Genomic DNA, 23,730 nt, shown 5'->3' on the forward strand with positions numbered 1-23,730 from the left:
CCTGTTAAGGATTAACTAATTTTTGATTTGTGACTGCGATTTTGGCAGCAGAAAGAGTGGAGGAGGTGCCTAGCCTCACGTTTTTTGGCTCAATGGAGTTATGATGGCCAGAGCATTTGGGAAGATGGGAAAATTTACAGCGGGAAAACACTAATGGTGAGCAGTGATTTGTCATGCCAGACATCAACAGGGAACCTGAAAGTGCCTGAGCTGGAAAAAAGTCATGGAGCCAACACACGCCTCTCCAGCTGGGTCCGTGGGAAGAGAGCAAGCAGTGCTCATGGCTTGGAAAACCACTCTGGGTCTTGCCTGGACTGCTGGAGTCACTCTGGGATCTGCTCCGAGTCCCTCGTGGCCCTGCAGTGCTCACGGTGCATCTGGCAATGCTTCCCTCGCCCAAAAATGGCTGGACAGTTTTGTGCTTGTGTTCATTAACATCTGCCAAGTACTTTCAGCTCAGAGTATTAAAAACTGCTGGAGAAATAAATGTAAAGCTGAGAGGTTGTTTGTTTGGGTTTTTTTTTTAAAGCCCTTTCTCAATCTGTCTTTGTAATTTTTTTGAAAATAAAATGGTTAAAGCCTCGCAAATCACCATGCTTCTTCACCGTGCCGTGTGCCAGCTACTCTAGGCAGATATTCAGAAATATCACATTGGTTTTAATCAAAGCCCTGAGGATGCTGACAAATTATCAAAGAGAGAGCGAGAGAGAAAATTGAAATCTGCCATTTAGCCGTGTCTTTGACATGTCGCTAATTAACAGATGGAGGAAAAATGAGGAAGCGCTGCCTGAATGGATCATTCCAGTGCTAAATCAGGGGGAAAGTAAACAAATAAACAAAGCCCCAGCACATCCCTTACCTTATTCCGGGTCTGGGTCTGTCCGATCAGGATGAGAGCGTTGGAGGAGATGATGGAGAGGCAGAAGTTGATGAGGATGACGGAGCGCTCCGAGCGGATGTACCTGCAGTGAGAGAAGAGGGGAGGGAGACCCACCCTGTCACAGCCTGCCCTGGGTGACCTCTGGAAAGCAGCAATCCAGGCCAGGCTCTACAGAATTGGCAATTTCCTGCAGATTTTATGTGCTAGACAGACAAGAACAAGGGGGGAAGGGAGGGGGAGAAGATGTCTCCATCATCCCCATCAATGCTGGAGTTAGGAGCCAACAAACGAGGGGCCAGCCTAGTCTGAGCCCCTCCTAAAACAGTCGAGTGCTGCAAATCTTCTTCAGCTCTGCCTACTTGAAACGGGGGCTTGAAAAGGAGCTTGAAAGAAAACAAACAGGCAACACACGGGAAAGATTCCCAACCAAGAGCCACAGGCATGCTGGCGATGGAAGCAGATTACAAACACATGCACCTTGACAACAAAGTGTGTGTGATTCAGCATTCCCCTTCCTTCAGCCTAACAGCCCCTCCTGGGTGAGAAGCATTGAGAAGCACTTCTGCTTTTTTTTTAATTTTTATTTTCGTACCACTTCTCCAAACTAGGGCAAATACGTAGCTGCAGCTGTGGGTTTGGGACATCAGGGACAGCAGTTAGGGAGCTGCTGCCTTCAGCACCTCGCAGGAGAGCCAGCTATTTGTCATTTCTGATTTGCAGCACAGCACCAGGCTCACTGCCGAGGTAAGTGCACCCACAGTTAATTCAAACCACTGGCTACGGACCGAAACTTCTTTGCAGGCACTTTTTATGTACCCAGTAAAATGAAAAGGGGAACTGCAAAGGTGCAAGTCCTCAAGGATTGACTCAAGATCTGACCACACCAACACTCACATACAGGAATTATCTCAGAGATGCTGCAAGTGCCCTGCCTGAATGCCAGATGAGTGAAGAGGAGATGCTGATGCTTATATAAATTAGAAACAGATGTATTAATCAACCAGCTCATCCCTGGAGGCTAATGCAGGATTATTTCCTATATTTCAGCACATCAACTATTTATGTTGGGAATTTAATTTCATTAATTAATCTTAGCGAGAGTGAGTTGGTCGTGCCTTGGCTGCAGAGTTTTGAGCTTCTGATGAGGAGGGTAGGACAGGTTTACTGCATGTGTGTGTTCTGCCAAGGGTAAATCTGTGCTTTAGACCTAATGAAGGCTGTAAAACTTTTATTTTTTAACTTCCCCTTGAGCTGTACCTTCAGACAAAAATTAACGGTGAGGATATGCTTTCCTGGATGCAAAAACAAAAAAAAAAGAAGAAGCAAAGGTAGCATGACCTCCTACTTTATCTGTTGGAAATGTGGTTCATAGCAAGTTCTCCCAGAAACTCTCCCAGCCGCAGAACAGGTTGCAAAATGTAGGACCCTATTTCAGCACGAAACCGGGCTGACAGGCTGAAAAGTGAGCTTCTGTTCCTTTCTGTTCCTTTCACAGCCAAGCTGAGCCCAAATCTCCTGATTTCACTGGGCTCCAAACAATGCTGGGCAACACCTGGACCCTGCTCCCTTTGTGGCTGTAGGGGACTGAGGGCTCAGTTCACGCTTTGATTGTCTAGAGTAAAACCTCAAATCTCCAGACAACTTCTACAGGGTAGGAAGGGAGATTTGGGCTCTGTCCTGGGGGGAAGGGGATGTAATAAATCTGTGTAGCAACACTGTGATCCCACTGCTATTAGCATGAACTTCTAAGGTCTCCACTGGTCAGAAAAAGGTAAGAAATGAATTGATCATAAATCTATATTTTAATATAAGGGGAGATAATCCAGCTGTCTAAGGACTTTTTCCCCCCTTAAGCCCCCTTAAACCAACTCTCCCTTTTCCCTGCTTCCCTTCACACCCTGAGAATTTATCTTGTTCTCCAGATCCCTGAACCACCAAAGAATGAGATATGGGTTGGCAATGAACAGAATCAGAATAATTTAGGTTGGGGAAAAAAAAAAAAAAAAGCCTCTCAAGTTCCCAGTCCAATGCTATGCCCAAAAAAAGGACTGATTTCAAAGTCAGATCAGGTTTCTCAGGGTCTCGTCTGATTGAGATTTGAAAACCACCAGGAACAGACACGCTACCACCTCTCTTGGCTGACTTATTACAGCACTGAACTGCTTAACTTAACTGCTCTTGTGGTGAAGGATTATTTTGCTTTATATCCAGCTGGGTCTTTTCCTGCTGCAGCTGGTGCCTCTAGACCTTTCCCTCTGCAAGTTGTTTGGCTTCTCCATGACTGCTCTTTAACAGCCTCCTCCTCTCCAGGTTTGTTCCCTTTGTCCCCTTTGGCATTCTCCAGCTCCTTCAGCTGGATCCACTGGACTTGCTGCAATGTGCTGGAATCTCTGGTGTTGGGGGGATCCAACACTGGGCACCTTTTCCAGGTGTGGCCTCAGGAGTGTCAAACACTGTCCAGGTTGTTAAAGAAAACACTAAACAGTGTTGGCCACTCCACCAACCCTGGCCAGAGGTGACCAGCTCTTGATTAGGCCTCAAACCTTTGACCACTCAAACCTTTGCAGGAATTCCATAAAGCCACCGATCTAGGGTGTAATTCTGTTTTCTGGACATAAAAATGCATTTGGAGACTGGTGTTAATGGCCTTGGTAATGCCAAAATCCACACCAGCTGCTCCTCCCCTCTGTCCATGTACGCAGCCATCCCATCCCAAAAGGAGAACAGGGCGGCCAGGCACAACCTGCCCTCCATAAATCCCCACCCTTTATTCCCAATCGCTTCCTTGTCCATCATTTTGCCTGGAAATAACCTTTAGAGCTACTTGCTCTTTAATCATCCCAGGGGCCATGTAGGTTGACCAGTCAGTTGTCCCCTGGATCCTCCTCCTTGCCCTTTTTAAAGCTGGGCATAACATTTGTCTTCTTCCAGCCTTCAGGAAGTTCCCCAGATGACAGAGAGTGGCTCCACTGTCGCACCAAACATCTCCCTCAATGCATCCCATGGATCTGCAAACATCCAGATAACTTACGCTGTCCTTGTCACTCTTCTCCTTGGCAGTGGGGAGCATCTTCTGCCTCGGATTCTGCCCCTGTGGAGGAACTTGTGTGCCTGGGAGCCAACCTTGCCAGTAGAATGTGGCAAAAAAGCACTGGGTACCTTCACCTTTTCAACTCCCTTATCCACCAGGCTGCTTGTCCCAATCAGCACCAGGCCAGCACTTTCCTGGGAAATCCTTTGGTGCTGACAAACCTCCAGAACCCATTCCTGGTGCCTTTCACACCCCTGACCAGTTTCAAATGCAGCTGAGCTCTGACCATTCTAATTCAATCCTGCATTCCTGGGCAATTCTTCCAGAGTACTCCTTGGTAGCCTGACCTGGATTCGAAACGTTTCTTGTTAAGTTTCTTCTCAGTCAGAATGCTAAGAAGACCTCCTGCCATGCTTGCTTTTTTCCTTCCATTTCCTCTTCTCCAGCACAGGATGCTCCACAGAAAGAAATCACCATTACTCTCTAGATCCTCTGGCCAAAGAAGTCAGGAATTTGTGTCAGAGGGAGAAAAAAACATAGAACTTGATGGGTTTTGTCCAAAAACACATCAAAGACAGAGCTGCTCCAGGGTGCTGCCTTGCTACCCCTCTACGGATACATGGATTCTGTCTACTTATCAAAATATGCTGCACTCAGCTACAAAACTGGGGAAAACTCACTGCTAATTTAGGGAACTTCTGCTCCAGCCTGTGTCCTACAGTCACAGAATATCCTGAGTTGGAAGAGACCCACAAGGATCATCCAGTCCATCTCCTGGCCCTGCACAGGACACCCCAACAATCCCACCCTGTGCCTGAGAGTGCTGTCCAAAGGCTCCTTGAGCTCTGGCATATCTGGTGCTGTGACCATTCCCAGGGGAGCCTGTTTCAGTGCTAAACCACCCTCTGAATTAAGAAACATCTCCTGATACCCAACCTAACCCCTCCCTGATACAGCTCCAGCCATTCCCTCAGGTCTTGTCACTGGCCACCAGCGAGGATTCCCACACTCTGTGGGAAGTCCTGCACCAGCTGAGACAGATGGAAAAGGTGGGAAAAGCCCACAGTCTGTTCCTCTGCCCCCATTAGACTCCTCTCCTCTCCACAAACACTGAGTCACCACTGCTTTCTCACCGTGTGTACACACATCCCTCTCCACACAGCCACTTACTCATCCCTGCCACCTTCCCACCAGGGCCAGGAGCGCCTCAGCATCCCCAGCACAGGCAGAGCTCCCGGGTTTAAAGCAAGTGTTAACAGCCCCTCGAGAGCTCATTGACAGCCACTCAATCAACCCTCCGGAGTGAGAAAAGCTGGGGCTGTTCTCTTGCAGCGATGCAGCACTCACCCAGCCGCTGCCAGGGACAGAGCTCTGCCGTGCCCCACATGCTGATGGGCTGGTGCATGAGCAGCTCGATAGCAGGGATCGATCCCGTGCTATGCAAAGGTCACTGACTCCAGAGGCCACTGAACCACAACGAGTTCAGGGATGGAAAATGCATCACGGCACTCCTGAAATGCCGGTGTGTGGAGGAGCTGCTCGAAAAGAGGCGTCACTTCACCTCTTCTGACCCGTGAGGGATTGGGTTGGGTATTTTCCCCGTTTTTCATTTCCAAGCCGGTCTCCACATTTTTTTCTCGCGGTTCCCCCTCTTCTTTCCACACGGGTGGCGGAGCACGTGGCCCACACACGGATTGTGCCTCCAGCTGTGACCCAGGACAGTCAGTGCCGAGATGGAACAAGGTCACCCCACCTCTGTGGCCCACTGTGTCACTGACCCCTCTGTCGAGCCTGCTAATAAGAGCAGGGATGCACCATCTGCAGCAGGGATTTCTGCAGCCATCTGTCCGCTGGGAACTGGAGTGAGGCCACCACCAGGCCACCAACAGCCGTCGAGCAGAAACGACTTCCAGTTTCCAATGGGGCCGTGCCAAGTTGGCCGCGTCTGAAGCGATCACTGGCCTCAAAAAGCTCGTGCCAGTCATGCCAGTGGCTGAGTAGGTGCCACCAAGGAACAGCCTTTATTTGGGGGCTTTGGATGTGGAGTCGAGGGTAAATTCATTTCCTCCCTGATACGTAGCCCGAAGCTGGGATTGCCTCCCTGTCAACTCTGCCCTCTTTTCTTCATCGTGTTCCTCTCCCTCCTTCTCGCCTTCCCTTCCTTTCTGCTTCCCATATACACAAACAAACCCTAGCTGGGCAAAATTCTGGGAAAGCTTCCAGACTGTCAGCCTCAGCGAGCTTATTCATCAGAAGTGTTTCATACTCAAACTGGGTCTATGGATGCATGCTCCAGATGCCTTTGTCCGGAGCTCCGAATGGGAAATTTTCCGGCCAAAGCTCCCCAAAACAGCTGAGCCCTGGTGAGTGCTCTCCACACAAGATCAGGCAGCCAGGACATGAGGAGTTTCTCTCCAGCATGGTGGAAAAGAACTGCTTTGATGCTGCTCCTGTGTTTTAGAGACAATAACACCGCTGATTCCGTTTCTAAGCACTCCTCCAGCTGCTGTCTATCAGAATACACAACATTTAGGGCAAACAAAGTGGGAGCCAGGAGATAATGTTGAATACAAAGTTCCTGAGACCATTGATAGGAAAGCACATTCACGTCCAGCAGCTATGCCTAAAATAAAAGGGACACACAGAGCGCTCAGGGCTCAGCCACGGGGATGCTGTGAACTTCGGAAAACATGAAAACATGATCTACAGAGAAGAGATGGAACAAACTCAGCGCACCAAAGAGAAATTCTAGAGATCATTCGATCATGCTTTACAAATATTTACACAGAGAGACTCAGGATAGAGAGCCCTTTAATCAAGATATAGCTGGTCTCAGGATCACTTGGAAATGCATGTCCATCCTTGGCTAGCTCAGAAATACCCATTCAAGCCTCCCATAAACGTGTCCTCCCATTCCTGCTGATCGTTTTGGGCATAGGCATAAGGCAAAGAGTGGAATGAGAAATTAAACAGAACATATTTGAAACAGGTCAGGCAATTTACTCTCCTCAATAACAGTAAATATTGGAGGGGTAGGGGGGAGCACAGTCCTGGAAAAAAATGCATCATGTTATTGCAAATGGCTCTGGCATGCTCCAAACTGATTCAGCCTCATGTCTGAGCTTGGGTTTCAGATCCTGACCCTGTTTCTGATAGGAAAGAGAGGGTGAGGCTCGAACGCTTGCTCTTTAACCTTTTATCCTAACTTTCCACTTGATCCTGACACCAGTGACCCCAGTAAGTCACCTACCGGCGCTGCTCAGTGCCGCCCAGCCTGAGGAAAAGCAGGAGAGGACAAGGACTTGAGCACATCCAATGATACCCCAGGCACGGAAAAACCTGAGTTCTAGATAAACGTTATCATGATCAGTCTTCAGCTGCCAAAATTAACCAGCCACTATGCACTGTCACAGTATCAACAACAACAAAAAAGAAGACGCATTTTTTGCTCAGTTTTTACTCTCTCGTTTCTTTCCTCTACCAAAGTGCACAAAAAGTTATCTCAATTCAATCTCCAAATGGAATTTATCCTTTCCTTCCTACTGAGAAGCAGTGCACAAAGTAAGAGCCTCACACTGATCCCTTCTCCCAAAAGGATCACCAATAATGCCCAGCTGCACTCCCTGCTGCCGCTCCATTCTGATTTTTCCTGGCTTGGCGTCAAGCCATGAAGGTCTCAGTGTGTTTGCCATGGATTTAGGAGAGACATGGATCTCACAGGATAAACTCAGACCTTGTTCAAGGCAACACAGGGAGAAAATCCCTTGCACACCTTGGGTCCTCCAGCTTAAGAGTCACCAGAATGTATCAAACAGGGGCATGGGCCAATTGTTCATCAAAGCTTTGCTCCAAAATCCCTTCAGCCTCCGCAAATGACACAATTTTACGTTCCACCTGACCTGTGTACAGGAGCTGTCAGCAATGGGATGTACTGAGGAATCCCATATGCATCTGAAGCCGAAGGCAGAACGTGGCTAAAAGGTTGGGGAGTTATTTAGATGATTTAATGCTTAACATCCTCCAGCTCCTGAAAAGTTCTGTCAGCTCTTCAGGCCAGATGTTTCCGTGGCAGGTCACGGAGGTTTGGATGCTCCCAAAGAATTACCTCGCAGCAGCATCTGCCTGCCAAGAGGCCGTGTGTGCCCACCACGCCTCTGACAAGGTTTCCTGGGGTACACAGAGGCATCGAGACCAGCATGAGGCTTTTGGAAATGGAACAATGTCCCTACATGAGGGCATGGCACTAATTTCACTCTGCTAATTTCCCTGGCACTGAAAGGAGAGAACAATGCCAGCTAAGCCACCAGGATGGCTTTCTGTAGGGCCCACTCATTCCCAAACAGTTCCTCCTCGAGCACCAGGCACCCAAAACCACAGAGAAAACATTCCAGGATCCGTGTAGGTCAAAAGACAGTTACTTCCCCAAAAAAGAAGAGAAGAGAATGAAAGCCATACCTCCAAACAGAGACATAAATGATAATCAACAGCAAAAGTGTCAGCGAGGATACTCCACAGCCTACAATTAACGTGACAGAAGGGACCAGCACCTTTTCCATGTTCTGAAAGAGAGAAAACATTAAAAAATAAGTTCAGCCAGTTCTACCAGGGAAATTCCATGGCAAGAGCTTTCCTGTTTGTTGGCGTGTCCACTCAGCTGACCTTCACATCACACTGTGCATACAAATAAACCAGGAAGGAGATCAGGATCTCTTACTGCTTGACCCAGCCTTTTTTTGTTTGTTTGTTTTGGACCTGATTCTGCTCCCACAAAGCAGTGTCAAGCCTGGGTAACAATTCTGATATCCATGGAAGGCAGGCATGTAAAAGGTGTGGGTTATGAGAGGAGGATAAGGCCCTTCATATCCAGTGTGAAAGTGGGAAGATAACTAACGAAGCAATAACAGAGCAGTTACAAACGAGCTCTTCTGGGATGGAGGTGATGAAGGGTCGAGGATGAAAAGAAGGTGAAAATTTTCCACCAACCACAAACATTCATCTGGAAAAGGATGCAATGAAGCAAGGGACGGAAAAAAAAAAAAGATGTGTATCCTCCCCAGGGACCCACCATCCATCAATTCACTGCTCTTACACCACCACACAAGGCGCTTTTTCATAGAAGGGGATCACACAGGCTGGAAAACCTGGTGTGGAGTGGTTCTTTTTTTCCTGACTGAATACAAAAGAGCATGAACATCAAGAGCAAACACATGCCATAAGCTCTCAAATGAAGTTCTCTGCATCCTGTGGCTGTAACTGCCCAACATCTGCCACACTGATATCACTGAACTCGCCCTGTCCTCAGCTCAGAGCTCGGAGCTCAATCCCACTTGGCTTTCTCTGCTGCAGGCTTGCTTTTCTTTTCCCCTGGCACGTTTCTGATTTCCACATCAGTGATCTCTGCTGGCAGCAAGAGGCAGAGCCCCACGGAGAACCGACACCCGAGAACCCTGTGTTTAGGGTGATCGCACCGTTTGCAGAGGAGAGGGAGCCCACTCAAGGCTGTCATTAGACTGGCACAGCACCAGCACCTCGCACCTCACTCATGGAGATGAGATGGTTTCTGACACAGCCAGGGCTTAGCACAGGAGATAAAAAAAAAAACCAAAAAAAACCCAAAAAGCAAAACAAAAAATAAACCCAGAAAAGTAAATTATGCATGAATTTGGGAAAGAAGCAGGCAGTTCTCTAAGGACTTGACTACACCGTTTTGTTGGCAGGCATAAGGCTGCTCAGCCCGAAACTCCAGTCAGAGGGATGCCATGGAGCTGAGCTACAGCAGCTCTGTTCCAGGCTACTGAGCCTTCTGCAAAGCGAAATTCATCAGGCAGGGCTCAGGGTGGGATTAAATGGAGCCTGGCCAGCTCAGCACACGGCCAGAGCAAACCTGTGTCCGCTCACTCGAGGCCCACAGTCACTACAGGGTGACTCCACAAAAAGAGATGAACAACCCTGATACAGAGGTCAGAGCTGAACTGTCCCTGAATTTTTGAGGGCTTGGGAAGATCCTCCTTTGTTGTTAGAGGACACGAGAAGAATAATACTTACACAGCCAAATTCAGAGCAAAGAGAAGGGAAGTTTATTTTCCTGACCTCGCTCATATAGATTCTGGACAATGACCAGGGATTGGAGAATGAGGTTGACACCTCTCCACCCCACTGGGCAGACGAGAAGTCTATCAATTGTCCCTCCTCCAAGGAGGAATGCAAAACCAACCACTTTGTTTATGTTACAATCCGTGAGAAGACTCCACTACAAAAAAGTGCACAAATCAGAAGTCTAAAACTTAAGGCAACACTCCTTGTTTGCTTATTTTGAACAAGGGCACCTCTCACAGCTGGGGGGAATTAACGAGAAACAAAACTTTCACCACGCCACTGCAAGGAACCCCGCAGCAGCTGTCAGGAAGGATGGAACAGGAACTTGCAAAATTTAGTGATACATTGCAGAAGCCTAGAAAATAAAGGGATTAACGTGAATGTCTCAAACATGGATGGTTGTGGAGTCAGCCAAGGATTGTTGGTAGTATCACACTGTGAGCAAGAAGGAGGTGTGGCTGGAGAAGGGGCCATGCACAGGTAGTGCAGCACTTTTCTGGGAAAATAAATCCTTGTTCTGGTGCCTGGAGATCAGCGCAGCTCAGCACAGTGCAGGCACAGGAATAAGGTGAGAGAGAGAATTGGCCATTTCCAGAAAGGTCTACAAGAACAGGCTGTGCATGACAACAGATTTGCATGGAAAGGGAGAGACTTATCTCCAAAGCAGAGAAAATTTATCTATAAAAAGGTACTCCCTGGTCTCATGGGCACCACAGGACCCTGCACACCCCACGGGCTGGATCAATGCTGGATCCAGCACTGGTGATTTCTCTTTCTCCCTTTCCTTGTTCCTCCTTCGTTTCTCCCTCCTCCTCTTTAATCCATCTCCTTTTTCCCTTCCACTCCTCCCCTTTATCCAAAACCCACTGCCGAGTGCTTGCACCAGATCAGGGACTAATGTAACAATTTCCATCTGTAATTAAGTTATAAAACTTGGGACGCCTCTGACTTCTGCCATTCCTTTTCACCAAAACATTTTGTGCGCTTCCTTCCCCTTAAGGGTGGGATGTCACACATATTCAAAGGCTTGAGTACCCAGCTGGCACCAAGAGGAGTCCAGGTGGTCTGAGGGATCTTCACTGGGTGCAGACCAGCTACAGACAGGAAACCCCAGCCTCCTCAATACCTCCTGCATCTTCCTCTGCTTTGAGATACTCAAAATGCTCACCTAGGGATTCTTTCCCTAAACTTCTACGGAGACTTGGCTCACCATGATTTTTAACATCAACTCCTACGACTGTGCTCCCACCCCAAGAATTTACCTCCTGCCAAATACTCATGCAAGGTTAGAAGCCTTTTTTTGGGGGGGGAACGAGGTAAACAGTGAAAATATCAACGCTTTGATTTTGTCTCCCATCAAACAAAATTGAATTTGGACATCATCTAGGCAGGGTGAGTGCTGATATTGCACATTTTGCTCCTTATAAATTGCAATGTGGAAAGGAACCTGGTTTAGTAGGGTAGGGTGTGGCAGAGATGGAGGCAACATCCTGCAGGAAGCCACAGTTTTGTCTGTCTCCCTGCAGAATCCTGGTGGACAACAGCCCTGTCCCACTGCAGAGGTGCACGGCTGTGATAAAACCACTGTGGAACACAAGACACTCAGCCATGGATGGCTCCTTGCTCACTCTCTCCAAGCTCTTTCCCTCTCCCTGCTCCCCCCTTAGGGCACTTTGAGTTCACATCGCACAAATGGTGGCCTGGGATGAGCATCGATTGTGACATTTGATTTAAGTAGGTCTCATTTCACTGACTTTTCATGGGTAACTGGATAAAGTGGGGGAGGAGCTCCACTAAAGCAAAGAAAGCCCGACATGTAACTCATTCCTGAACCATCCGAGCCACACCGAGGGAACGGAGTTTGGTTTTTACAAGATGAGCAGGCTGCATCCCGAAATCCCAACGCTGCGACCCCAGCTGCCCTCCCTTCCACATCCTTCCTGAGATCCCTCCATCCCAAAAGACCTCAGGTTCTCTCACTGCCTTCCCCACCCACATCATCCACAACCCTCTCCTAGATCCTGAAGCTAATTAAGGATCTTCTGCATGTATTGGATCGTCCCTAGCTCAGATGTTTGCTCCTAGACAAGGTATTACACAGAGGATGACTGCCCAAGCTTAACTGATGTCCATCTGCAGCCCATCCCACAGGAAAGACTCTGATCTGCACCTCCTTCTTCGTCCCACAAATTGTCACAAACCCCATGTCTAGAAGAAAGACTTTTGCTGAAGAGATGCCATGAAGCTCATCCCTCCAGAAAAGGAAGGATTGATCCAGCTCTGATGGGATTTTTGTTGGCAGCAGGAAGGGGGATAACCACAAAAATCACTGGAAGAAGAGGAGCTCACTCCTTTGGGAATAATCAGATAATTAAGGTTGGAAAAGACTTTTAAGATCAGCAAGTCCAACCACCAACCCCACACCACCACCATGTTTACCACTAAACCATGTCCCAAAGTTCCACATCCACGTTTTTTGATCACTTCCAGGGATAATAGCTCTGCTATTTCCTTGTTTCAGAAGAAATTTTTCCTAATATCCAATCAAAACCTCCCCTGGTGCAATTTGAGGCAATTTACTATTATCCTAAGCAAGTCCTAAAGACTTAGGCCCCAATATCTTAGGATTCTGCCTTCTTCCCTCATTATTAAGGTTTCTTTGAACTCCCCACCTTCGTTCTCTATCCACCACATCTTCCCTTCAGCAAACAAATCATCGTTTGTTTTATTTTTCCCGACTAATTAAATCCCCTGACAGAAGGTGGTCAGATGCTGCAGGATCTGAGCCTTGCGAGGGAAATTTCCTCAAAGAAGGCAAAACAGGAAAATCAAAGCTGGTTTAAAAAATAAAGACGCTACCAACAGAAAAATGTCAAGGTAAGAGAAGGAACAGTCCTATGGGATTTTCCCAGCACCACAGCTGAGGGAAAAACTGGTTGTTTGCAGAAGACAGGCCAGGAATAGGATCCTCACCTACCTGGGCTGAAGGTGGTCCCAGAGAGGAACTGCTGAGAGGGGCCATCCAAAAACCCCGTGAAACGCAGACAAAGCTCAGCCTGTTTGGAGCTGGGAAGAAAACTTTTCCCTGGGCCAGTTGGGAACAGAGCAGGTCGTTCTGAGTCGCAAGGGCTGCGATTCTGTCACCAGGCATGGCAGGGGAGGAGGGAGGCAATCAATGACATCAGCCAGGATGGAAATAACGAGCGCTGCTGCCTGGGGCCACTCACTGTCCTGCCACCTCATCGCTCTGCCTGGCAGGGCAGAAGGACGCTCCTCCTTTCCTATACAATTTCACCTTGCTTCCTTCTTTTTCCTTCTCTTCCTTTCTCCCTAATTTCTGCTCCCCTTTGTCTTCTCTGACTCCCTTCCTTTGGCTATTTCCCATGGCATATTCTGCCTTTTCTTCTTGCTCTTAATGCATTTTTCCGGCTCTCCCCCTTTCAAATTGTCTGCGGTTCTCCCTTTCCTTCTCTGGTTTTTCTGCAGAACGCTGTGAAAAGCGACTCGATTTGAGCTGTGCTTTTTCCATTACCCTGCTCTGGCTCCAGGGTCAAACAGGCTCCAATTAGAACAAAGTATTGCTTAATGCTGTGCAGTTTGCCCCAGACCTTACAACCAAGCTGTTCTTTCTGCTTTTTTTCCATCCCTGACACCAAGAAAGGCTTGAACAAAGTCTTTATAGGCACAACATCACACCAATAAAATCACCGAAAAATTAAACCATTTATTCTGCTCTGAAATCAAACACAGGCACATGAGTTTGGAATCTGGGGGGGTGGGCTTTGTTTGGTTTTAGAAATGTGTTTGCTATTCATAATAGTTGCCTCGAGCCTGACTTCCTGCACATTTGAAATTAAAGATTCATGAAGTCAGAGAATTGCAGGAGCTCCGGCTGCAAGGGACATCTCCAGCTTTACGACCCAATTTGCTGCTCAAGACCAGCACTAACATCAGGTGAGGCTGGTGATGGCTTTGCTTGGATTTGGGAATTCTCCAGGATGGAGAGCTCCCATCCCACAGGTGCCCATTCCAGAGCCACAACTCTCTACTGGTGACAGGGTTTTTCCTGAGGTCACACAAGGGGAGGTTTAGATTGGCTGCCAGCGAAAAAAAATCTCTGCTGAAAGGGATTGGAACAGGCTGCTCAGGGAAGTGGTGGAATCTGCATCGCAGCAAGTGTTAAGGAGATGTCTGGATATTGCACCCAGGGATGTGCTTTAGCCATGAACATGGCATTACCAGGTTAAAGGTTGGACTCGACAGTCTTGGAGATTTTTTCCCCAACCTAAATTATCCAGTGCACCTCCAGAGCTACAGTTTATATCTTTCCCCCTCGTCACACCACCAGACACAAGCGAGAGGAATTTGGTTTTATAATTTTTTGTAACTGTCCCACTGGCTGTGACCAGCGTGCCCTTTACATCTTTGCAACACTGAGCAAATCCCTCTCCCTCCCCTCACAGGTCACGAGCTCAAAGCAACCAGGCTCATTCCACTCTCCTGGCACAGAACTGGACCAGCTGGGTGGGATTTACCCCAGGAACTGCGCAGGAATGGTTTTGTTGTGCCACTGGCCCAAAGGCTTTTTATGACTCCTGTGAAGGTTTTTTTTTAAGCCACACTGTATTGATTTCACTGCTCACTGGACAACTCTTGTCAAAGCAGGGAGAGAGCTGTTAAAATTGCTGGAAAATAATGCTTTTAGCAGGGCTTACAGAAGCAAACAGCTTCCAGAACAAAAGGATGTGTGTCAGTGCTGGAGAAAACAACTCAGGAGGGTTGAGTGACCAAGAGATGAATGTGCTCTTGTCAGATGCCAAAGCAACACTGATTTTTTAAATGTCCAATTCGGTCAGATTCAGGATTTCTCATCCAGGCTCAGGCCCTGTGGATATCACATTTATACTACCATGGATTGGGAAATTTCCATGTATCCTGAGCCTGCTCAAGGGAAGAATCAGTTTTCTTTCCCTAGACCAGTGATTTCTTCCAGTGATTTCAAGACAGGGAGAGAGAGAGAGCAGGACACAGCTCTTCTCGGGGGATGTCAGGGATTTAGTGAAGGCAGGACTGGGCTGAGGTGAAAGGAGATTTTTTGGTGGGTCAGCCTTGTCAGAGGTTTACAGGGTTCACTCAACTCAAAGCAGATGAGCAGCGAGAAAGGACCAAAATATCCATTTTTCTCCATGGAAACACAGAATGGATTGGGTTGGAAGGGATCTTTGAAATCACCTCATTCCAACCCCTGCCATGGGCAGGGACACTTTCCTCTATCCCAGGTTGTTCCAAGCCCCATCCAATCTGGCCTTGAACACTTCCAGGGATGAGGCAGCCACAGCTTCTCTGAGAAACCTGCACCAGAGCCTCCCCACCCCCACAGGAAGAAGTTTCTTCCCAATATTTAATATAATTCCATCCTCTTCCAGTTTAAGCCATTCCCCCTCATCCTCTCACTCCGTGGCAGCAACATCAGTGCACAACAACCCAAAATATTGTCCCATACTGGCTACTAAAATTAACTCTATCCTGAATTAAACCTGCAAAAAAAGCCTTTCTCCACCTTTCCTGTAACACTTCACATACTGAGACATCAAAATAAGGTCTCCCCAGAGCCTTCTCCTCTCCATCATTTAACCTCTGAGAAGGGCTTTGAGGTCCCTGCATGAAGATCACTTAGAGGTGTCATTAATAAATCATCTTTTCACACCTTCCTTCTGGGAGACGTGACACCTCCCCAGCTCAGCCCCTGCCGCCGCGAGCCAGGTCCAGAGGATTTCCACCTTGCTTTGCTTCCCTCCCATCAAAACCACACACTCCTCATGCCAAAGCTAACAGCCACCCGTTATCAGGAACACACTTGTGGAGCTCAGGGCTCCTTTTAGGTAATTTGGCCGGCCCAACGGGCAATTCTGTGTAATTACAGCATGCAAAAATCACCCGGAGCGACGTCGCGACACGCTACGATTTACTACCAATCGCTAACTCTTCCGCGGGTGTTGAGCCCGCTCCCAAGATACAACGTGACAATTTGCTTTTAGCGAACAGCCCTGATGAAGTTTTTGGGGCAGAGGAGTGGTCACTCGGCCTCTCCTTAATGGGAGCTGTCAGGATAATTTCCTCCAGGCTGGCAGGGAATTACAGGAGTTAACAGCGGGCATTATCTACCCGGCAGTCAGCAAGGCCAGGGTCACGCTGGAACTCCCAGGCTGTTCTCCCAGTGCCTCAATGTCCAGTCCTGATGTAAAGGACGGATGGATCAGGCCTGTATTAATGCTGAGAACCACTCTCCTCCTGACCAGCCAGCTGTTCCCAAACGTTTTCACCATCACGCTTCAAAACACTCTAAGTTTTATTCGCTTTATTTGTCCCTTTCTGACTGCACCTCGCTCAGCCAAGCTACTGAAAACGCAGTTTTACAGAGCTCTGATGAAGAGCCTGGAGTCTGCATCCCTCTGCCAGCTGTGGGTTGGGAACCAGCGTGAGGAGCCAGGTAACCCCAAGGAGGAGAGCAGGGTCTATTCCCAGCTGTGGACACACAGCTCCATCACTTAAACCAATCTTTCCAAGGCCTCTCAGCTGATCTGATTTCGGAGCAAACACCCGCTTTATCTTCTCAGGGGCCTATTTTGATCCCCTGGACATGGAAGGGAATAATACTGCACCTCCATCTCTCTTCCAAAGCTCAATTCAGCTTGGATTCCTGCTGTGTGCAAATGCCTCGGGGGGTTCCTAGGGCTGTGTCACAACAATCAAGCACCAGCACCTTATTCTCTGCGGTTCAAGACCTTTGGGAAGGATGGAGGAGAGACAGGAGAGAGCTTCTGGCTTAACTGTTCGTGAGCTGGTCAGATGGCATGTCTGGTTTTTAAACCTTTGCTTTTCCTGCATATGGAAAAATTGTTCTGCTCTGGCCTTTCCCTTTAAAGCATAGAGGGGGAAAATAAAACCATTTTCCACAATGAAGCTGGCAATAATCAAAATGGCCAATTCCTCCACGGGCAGCGACTCCTTCCTTCTGAGAAAACAGGGGCAGGAGTGAACTTTAATCACGTTGTTCAGCAGCACAGACACAGGCACTGCAGGAAACAGCAAACCTCAATCTCCCCACGTCAGCCCTGGAAAATCAAATGCTCTAGGATCCACTCCACTGCCCTGTGATAAAGTGGTACAATGCAGGTATTCATACAAACACTCAAACCACAGGGGACTTGTCCATGCTGCTCAGTGCAACATTAATTCTCTAAAACTCCTTGAAATGAGGCTGTGCTGAGGTGAGGGTCGGCTGCATCTACCAGGCAGATAATGATAAGACAAGGGGAATTTGTCTCAAAATGCACCAGGAGAGGTTCAGTTTGGATATTAGGAAAAAGTTCTCCGTCGAAAGGGCGGTTAAGCACTGGGACAGGCTCCCCAGGGAAGTGATGGAGTCGCCATCCCTGGAAATGTTCAGAGAGAAGGAGTGGATGTGGCACTCTGAGATATGTTTAGGGGGATGTGGTGGGAAACAGTTGAAGGTTGGACTTGATGATCCTGGAGGTCTTCTCTAACCTGAACGATTTTAAGATTCATGGGCTGTGCCACGTTCTGAACATTGCTGGTTGCCACAAGCTAAGACACATCCAGGAAGCATAATAAAAATTAAATATTAGGGACAATTACAGGAGCTGCTCGAGCTGCTCCTGTTCTAGAGCTGCCTCTGCCATGGAACTTACAATTATTATCATTATCATAATAATAATTGTTACTACTACCACTATTACCATTACTGGCATTATTTTACCATAGGGACATATGTTCTGTAACTACGTTAAAAATGAGCCTTCTTTCCTGCACCTTCCAGCTTGGAATTGTCCTTTCCTTGTGCTACACAGAGAACAACCTGTTCAAATTCCTTAACTGACTTGGAAGCTCGTTGCCCTCATCCCTTGTAGCTTCCCAGCTGAGCACCTTGCAGGGAAATGTGCTAAGACTTACACACAGCTAAAATAAAATAAGTCCATAGCAGACTGGGAATGGAAAATGAGAGCAAAATCCAGACTGTGTTTATCCTGATTTAAGCAGCATTTTGGTTCCACGCCAGGCAACAGCATTTCACCAAATTACTCCAAACCAGCCCGCTGTTTGTTTTACGCTATCAGTGGCGTGCTGGAGAGTGGTGCCAGACCAGCAGCTCTCCCCACAGCATGGGCAAAGCGTTCCTTCCCCATTCCTGGGCATCCTGCCCTTCGGAGAGACCCGCCTGAGGAGCAGGGCAACACCTGAGGTCTCGGTGTCTGCAGGATGGCTCCTGCCCAAGATGCTCAGATCACCCATCTGCCGACCATCACAGAGAGCAAAGATCCCCTCTCCCTTTCCCCTTGCCTGCTGAAGAGCAGTCCTTAAGAAAAACCTTCCTCCAAAGCACGAGGAATGAATATTGTGCAAAGACTGCACAAGCCATGCCTGAAGCATCTAGTAAGACCTGCCTTTATCCAAGACCCTTTAATTCAGAGAATCACAGAATATCCTGAGTCGGAAGGGACCCACGAGGATCATCAAGTCCAACTCCTGGCCCTGCACAAGACACCCCAACAATCCCACCCAGTGCCTGAGAGCATTGTCTAAATGCTCAGGGCCATGAGCATTCCCAGGGGAGTCTCTTCCAGTGCCCAATGACTGCCTGGATGAAGAATCTTTTCCTGATGTCCAGCCTCACCCTCCCCTGACACAGCTCCAGCCATTCCCTCAGGTCCTGCCGCAGTCACAGAGAGAAGAAATTGGTGCTGCCTCTCTGCTTCCCCTCATCAGGAAGCTGCAGACCCCGATGAGGGCTCCCCTCAGTCTCCTCTTGTCCAGGCTGTGCAAACCTTAATTATTACTTGCCGATGCTCCCACCTCTCCCTGTTCAATCACTGGAGATCCCTGCCCTGACAATGCCCTCCTGGACCAAACTGAGGCCGAACCAACAACTTTGGAGTAAAACATCCCCAGCTCGCTTCCAGTCCTCAGAGACATCCAGGGGTTTCTTGGCTAAGAAAAGAAGATGAAGGAATTTCAGCCATTTGGGTTATTCTGCTGTTATGAGGATAATGATAGCTTTATTCCCACTGCAACCTGAGGAGCCCCTGGGATCCAGCATGTTTCCATCCCCAGCTGGTCACTGGGGAACCACTGGTGCGAATTCCCTCTGCGTGGAGCAGAGATCTCCAAGCATCTGTCAAGGAATCAGCTTCCAACCCCAACCCCCAACTCATTCACAGCTGAGTGATTGGAAAGCAGAGCTGTAACAGCCCCTGGATTTACAGCTGCACTGAGCTGATATAAACAAAACCAAAAGTGGCCCCAGCAGTCGGATATCCCCTACCTGGGGAGACGCTGGCATGATTGCCATGTTTAAAAAGAGGGAAAAGAACCATTCATCATGGAAAATGAAAGCGTTGTCTCACTTATGGGAGAAGAGCAGAGTCATTTTGCTATCATGGATTTATTGAATATATTCTGTGTATTCCTGTGGTGAGCAGGGCAGGTAGGCAGAGAGCAGTGGAGCTCCAGGCTGAGTTTTGGCTGGCTGTTATCACACCCAGCACAACATCAGTTTCTTGATTAGACACTCCTCACATTTAGATGGACATTTTGAGCTCAAATACTCCCAATTACAACTCTGACATTACTTTTCCACACATCCTGACCATTTCTGATTAAAGATTACCAAAATCTTGACAGCAGGTGTATCCACCCAGCTATTACTTGATAGCAAAAATATGAAGGGCACAAACCTTTCATAAACTGCTCCAATTTGGGCTTAAATGAACATAATAAAAATGACTTGCCCATTTCCTACCGCACGGCAATTTAAGGGCAACCTCAGCCTTTGTGCAGGACATAAAGGGCTCAGAGGTGAAGCAGATTGTCAAATTTACCTAAAGAATTGCTTTTCCAGGCCAAAGTACAACGGAGATGGGTGCAGAATAATAAAAGAGAGACGAGCAACGCTCAACAGTTCGCCTGACTCTTCGAAAGCGCCGTGCTCAGTCCCTGAAGTGCTTTGAAAAGGAAGATCATCTCATTTGGCACTAATTCTGACTCCCACCCCACGAGCCCATGAAGCCCAGCCCCCAGCACCCACTCGTTACCATTTTCAAATGAGCCCCTTTGTGATGCTCCCACGCCCTCCTCCTGCCTGGAGAGAAGCTCCCTGAGAGCCTCCTCGAAAGCCACCCAGAGCTCCAAACCTCTCCTGTCACAGCCCAATCCACCCAGAGCTCCAAACCTCTCCTGTAAAGCCCTGCCTGGTGCAATGCCCACAGCCCAATCCACCCAGAGCTCCAAACCTCTCCTGTAAAGCCCTGCCTGGTGCAATGCCCACAGCCCAATCCACCCAGAGCTCCAAACCTCTCCTGTAAAGCCCTGCCTGGTGCAATGCCCACAGCCCAATCCACCCAGAGCTCCAAACCTCTCCTGTAAAGCCCTGCCTGGTGCAATGCCCACAGCCCAATCCACCCAGAGCTCCAAACCTCTCCTGTAAAGCCCTGCCTGGTGCAATGCCCACAGCCCAATCCACCCAGAGCTCCAAACCTCTCCTGTAAAGCCCTGCCTGGTGCAATGCCCACAGCCCAATCCTGGCAGATGTGCCGCGACTTCCCGCAGCTCACCATCGCTAACAAGAACCTTGTGCCGTTTACGTGGGCCCCCACAGCCGCCCCCATCCTGGCACCCCGGGGTTCCAGATGGAAAATTCAGCAGAATTTCCCACACTGCTGGGTCAGGGTGGCTCTGTGGCTCAGCGCTGAGCAGACTGAAGCGGTGCTCTCGCAGCACCTCCCGGCTGGCACAAGCCGCAGGTTGTAAATATGAGATGACAGTGGATAGACAGCTACAGGTGGAAGTGGGAAGTTGTGGACAGACTCGATGATTTTTGGCTTCCCCACCTGCCTCCAGCCCATTCCTCCGCCTCCTACCAATGTGCTGCCCCTCACCACATTCCTCTCTTTATACACAGCAAGGCGCAGACACCAAGGGGATCTACATCACAGAACTCCAGGTAAGAAAAGACCTGACAAGCTCAGCTCACTCCTCAGCCTGATGCAAAACCATCAAAACCACCCCCAGCCTCTTTAAGAAAACCTTTGCTGATGGAGCCTGGGCTCTTGACTATCCCTGCAGTCAGAAGGTTTTCCCTTGCGCCTGAATTAAATCTCTCACTCTGCAATTTGAGCCCAATCCCCAGCAGACACAGAAAGCGGATTATTCCCTTTCCACAGCCACCTTCAACCTGCTTGAAGATTATCATCCTCTTTCCCCTCAGCCTTTTTTCTTTGAGGAAAGAGCCAAAATGTCTCACAGAGCTCAGCCATCAGTGCGGAGGCACCACACCAAACATCTCTGACACATCGTCCTCTCCCACACGCCCTCCCACACGCCAGTCATCCTGCCTGGACCCGGAGCAGAGTAATCCCAAGCAGGTAACACCCACTTGGTTCACATTTTTGGCCCTCAAATCTGCTCATCAGTGAGGCTGAGCACTGCTTTCCGAGCTCTTAGGAAAGGGGAAAGTGGGAACTGGGGAGACCCTGGTGTCCGGGCTTAAATCCACAACTCCTCAAGCAGAGCAGCAAGCTGTGGAGGGGTAATAGGGCAGCTGTCACACTTGCTAAGCTGCCTTGATGGAAACAAGCCATTAAGCACAGCAGCTCAGAATAAGCACCAAACCCCTCAGGAATGCCTGGACATGCAGGATCCCAGGCATTCTCCGTGGGGCTCTAATCTGAGCTGAAGACAGGGGACCAACCCCAGCCCTGCTCTGCTCCTGGGGTCACTTGGGGAATGCCAGTGCCGCTCTCGCCTTTCCACCCTAGGGTGAATTTGGCTCGGCATTACTCACGCTCCAACACTGAATCCCACAACGGCTTTAAGCTCCCAGCCACTTGATCCTGCTCCTCTCCCACGTCCCCTTCAGATGGAGAGATACGGGAGGGTGATGCAGCATTTGCCTGCAGAGGAGTCCCTGCCAGGGCTGCGCCGAGCTCGCCGGCTCCGGCTGGCGGGGGCCGAGCTGCAGCCCCACGCTGCTGCAATCCCACCAGCTGGAGTTTTGTCAGGAGTTAAAGACCTGGGCGAATCCACCAGCGCCGAGCAGGAACTCGGGGAGGGAAAGCTGTCAGCTGGGAATATCTCCCCAAGCACCCGGCGGATCGACAGACAGCGAAATCCGCAGACAGCCGCCAAGGAGGTGGGATGCTGGATGACTGCTTATTATGCTGAGCCAAATCCTCCTATTATTGCCTCCTGTGCTACCTGTCTTCTTTTAATATATTCAAGTGTTGTCTCTGCTAGAAGCACAGCGCAGCGCTGAGAGGGAATTCCTGTCCCACTTGTCTCTCATGCCTTGCCTGTGTATGTTCCAATATCAATCACTTATTTGCTAATGGGATCTTTTATTAGAGATCTGTGCACGGCACGCAGCAGTGGCTATCTCCGGTCAATTCTTGCAGCAGAATAACAAACCCAGGCTGCCTCTGGCACCTGGAGCACACCGCAAGCTCTGTCAGTGATCCCTCTGCCTCTTAAAAACCAACACAAATCACCTGTACATCAACTCCGGGTCCTCTCCAAACTCAAAGGAGATTTATCCCGAATTCACTCTGCAGCACAAGCTGACAGATGCCACGTCAGTGACAGAGCAGCCCTTTAAAACCAGGTGATTTCCAGCAGAGCAAAAATGTAGGAACACAGTCCTCTGTTAAGAGGGCACTTCAGAAAAAATAATGGACTTCTTTCAAGAGGGAGTTAGACTGTGGGCTGGCCCGTTTGGCCCCCTAAGATCATCACACATCCTGTTTCCTTCTTAATCACATTATGAGAGAGAGTAGGAGGGGAAAACTGTCTGCCCAGCTGGTTCCTACCCTGTCTTCTCCATGCTATCCACACCTTCTGAAACTCAGGAGGGCTAAACTGGATTTAGCGAACAGAGCCTCCCTGCTGAGGACAGCAAAGGGCAGCCCGCGATTTATGGAATCACGGGCTTGATCCTACAGGCTGCCAGGGACCTTGAGGAAAAGCACCCAGGAGGAAACACAGCAGCCGCTCCTGCTGCGGAGCAGGAGATGGGCAAAGCCCAGAAATCCCCAGCAGCACTTAGACCACATCCTTCCCCAATCCCAGCACGGAGCTCTCCTGGGATGAGCAGGAGTCCAGCTGGAGTGGCCCTTCGCCACTCCCACCTTGGCATCTCCGCACCCAGGGGGAGTTCAGCGGCAACAGCACAAATCCCCAGGAAATCTCAGGCAACATTTCCAGCTCAAGAGGCATAATCAGCTCCTAAGAGACACTCTACACACAGCAGCATCCTGGAGAGGACGGGGTGATTGCAGGGAGAAGCGCCAGCACCACGAGTGCGGGAGCTCGCAGAGGATTTGGACCTCAAAAGCCCAAATGTTCGTGGCTCAGCAATGTTCACCCTGGCACAGCTCCTGCCAAGCGGGCAAGAGGAGGCTCCTAATGCTCTGTCAGGGAAATGACAGCACTTGGTGCTTCCTGGAGCACCCTTCAGGCTCAGGGCACGGTGCAAATGTGGATGCACAGAGCCCGGGATGTCACCTGCAAGGGTGCTGCAGCTGGAGAAAGGGAAGCAGAAATCAAGGCGCTGTTTAGTTCAAGGTCACAATTTCACTGACAGGCACAGAAAAGCTCTGGTTGTGGTCTTAACAACAACTTCAAATACACCAAACTCTTCCCTGAACCCCTC

At 49.1% G+C, this 23,730-nt stretch overlaps 1 protein-coding gene across 4 annotated transcripts in view; it reads right to left on the reverse strand.

Annotated features, from left to right (window-relative positions):
• Positions 1–23,730, reverse strand: part of LOC120759082 (adhesion G protein-coupled receptor B1-like) — an 87,926-nt gene that overhangs the window by 59,269 nt on the left and 4,927 nt on the right. For all 4 annotated transcript variants that reach the window (XM_040077987.2, XM_040078019.2, XM_040078008.2 and 1 more), the window contains exons 2-3: positions 8,367–8,470; positions 860–962 (exon numbers count right to left, since the gene is read on the reverse strand). In XM_040077987.2, the coding sequence (XP_039933921.1) occupies positions 860–962; positions 8,367–8,470 (207 nt within the window). The remainder of the gene's footprint in view (positions 1–859; positions 963–8,366; positions 8,471–23,730) is intronic.

Source organism: Hirundo rustica, chromosome 1 (genome assembly GCF_015227805.2).
Source record: "Hirundo rustica isolate bHirRus1 chromosome 1, bHirRus1.pri.v3, whole genome shotgun sequence".
Lineage (NCBI taxonomy): Eukaryota > Metazoa > Chordata > Aves > Passeriformes > Hirundinidae > Hirundo > Hirundo rustica.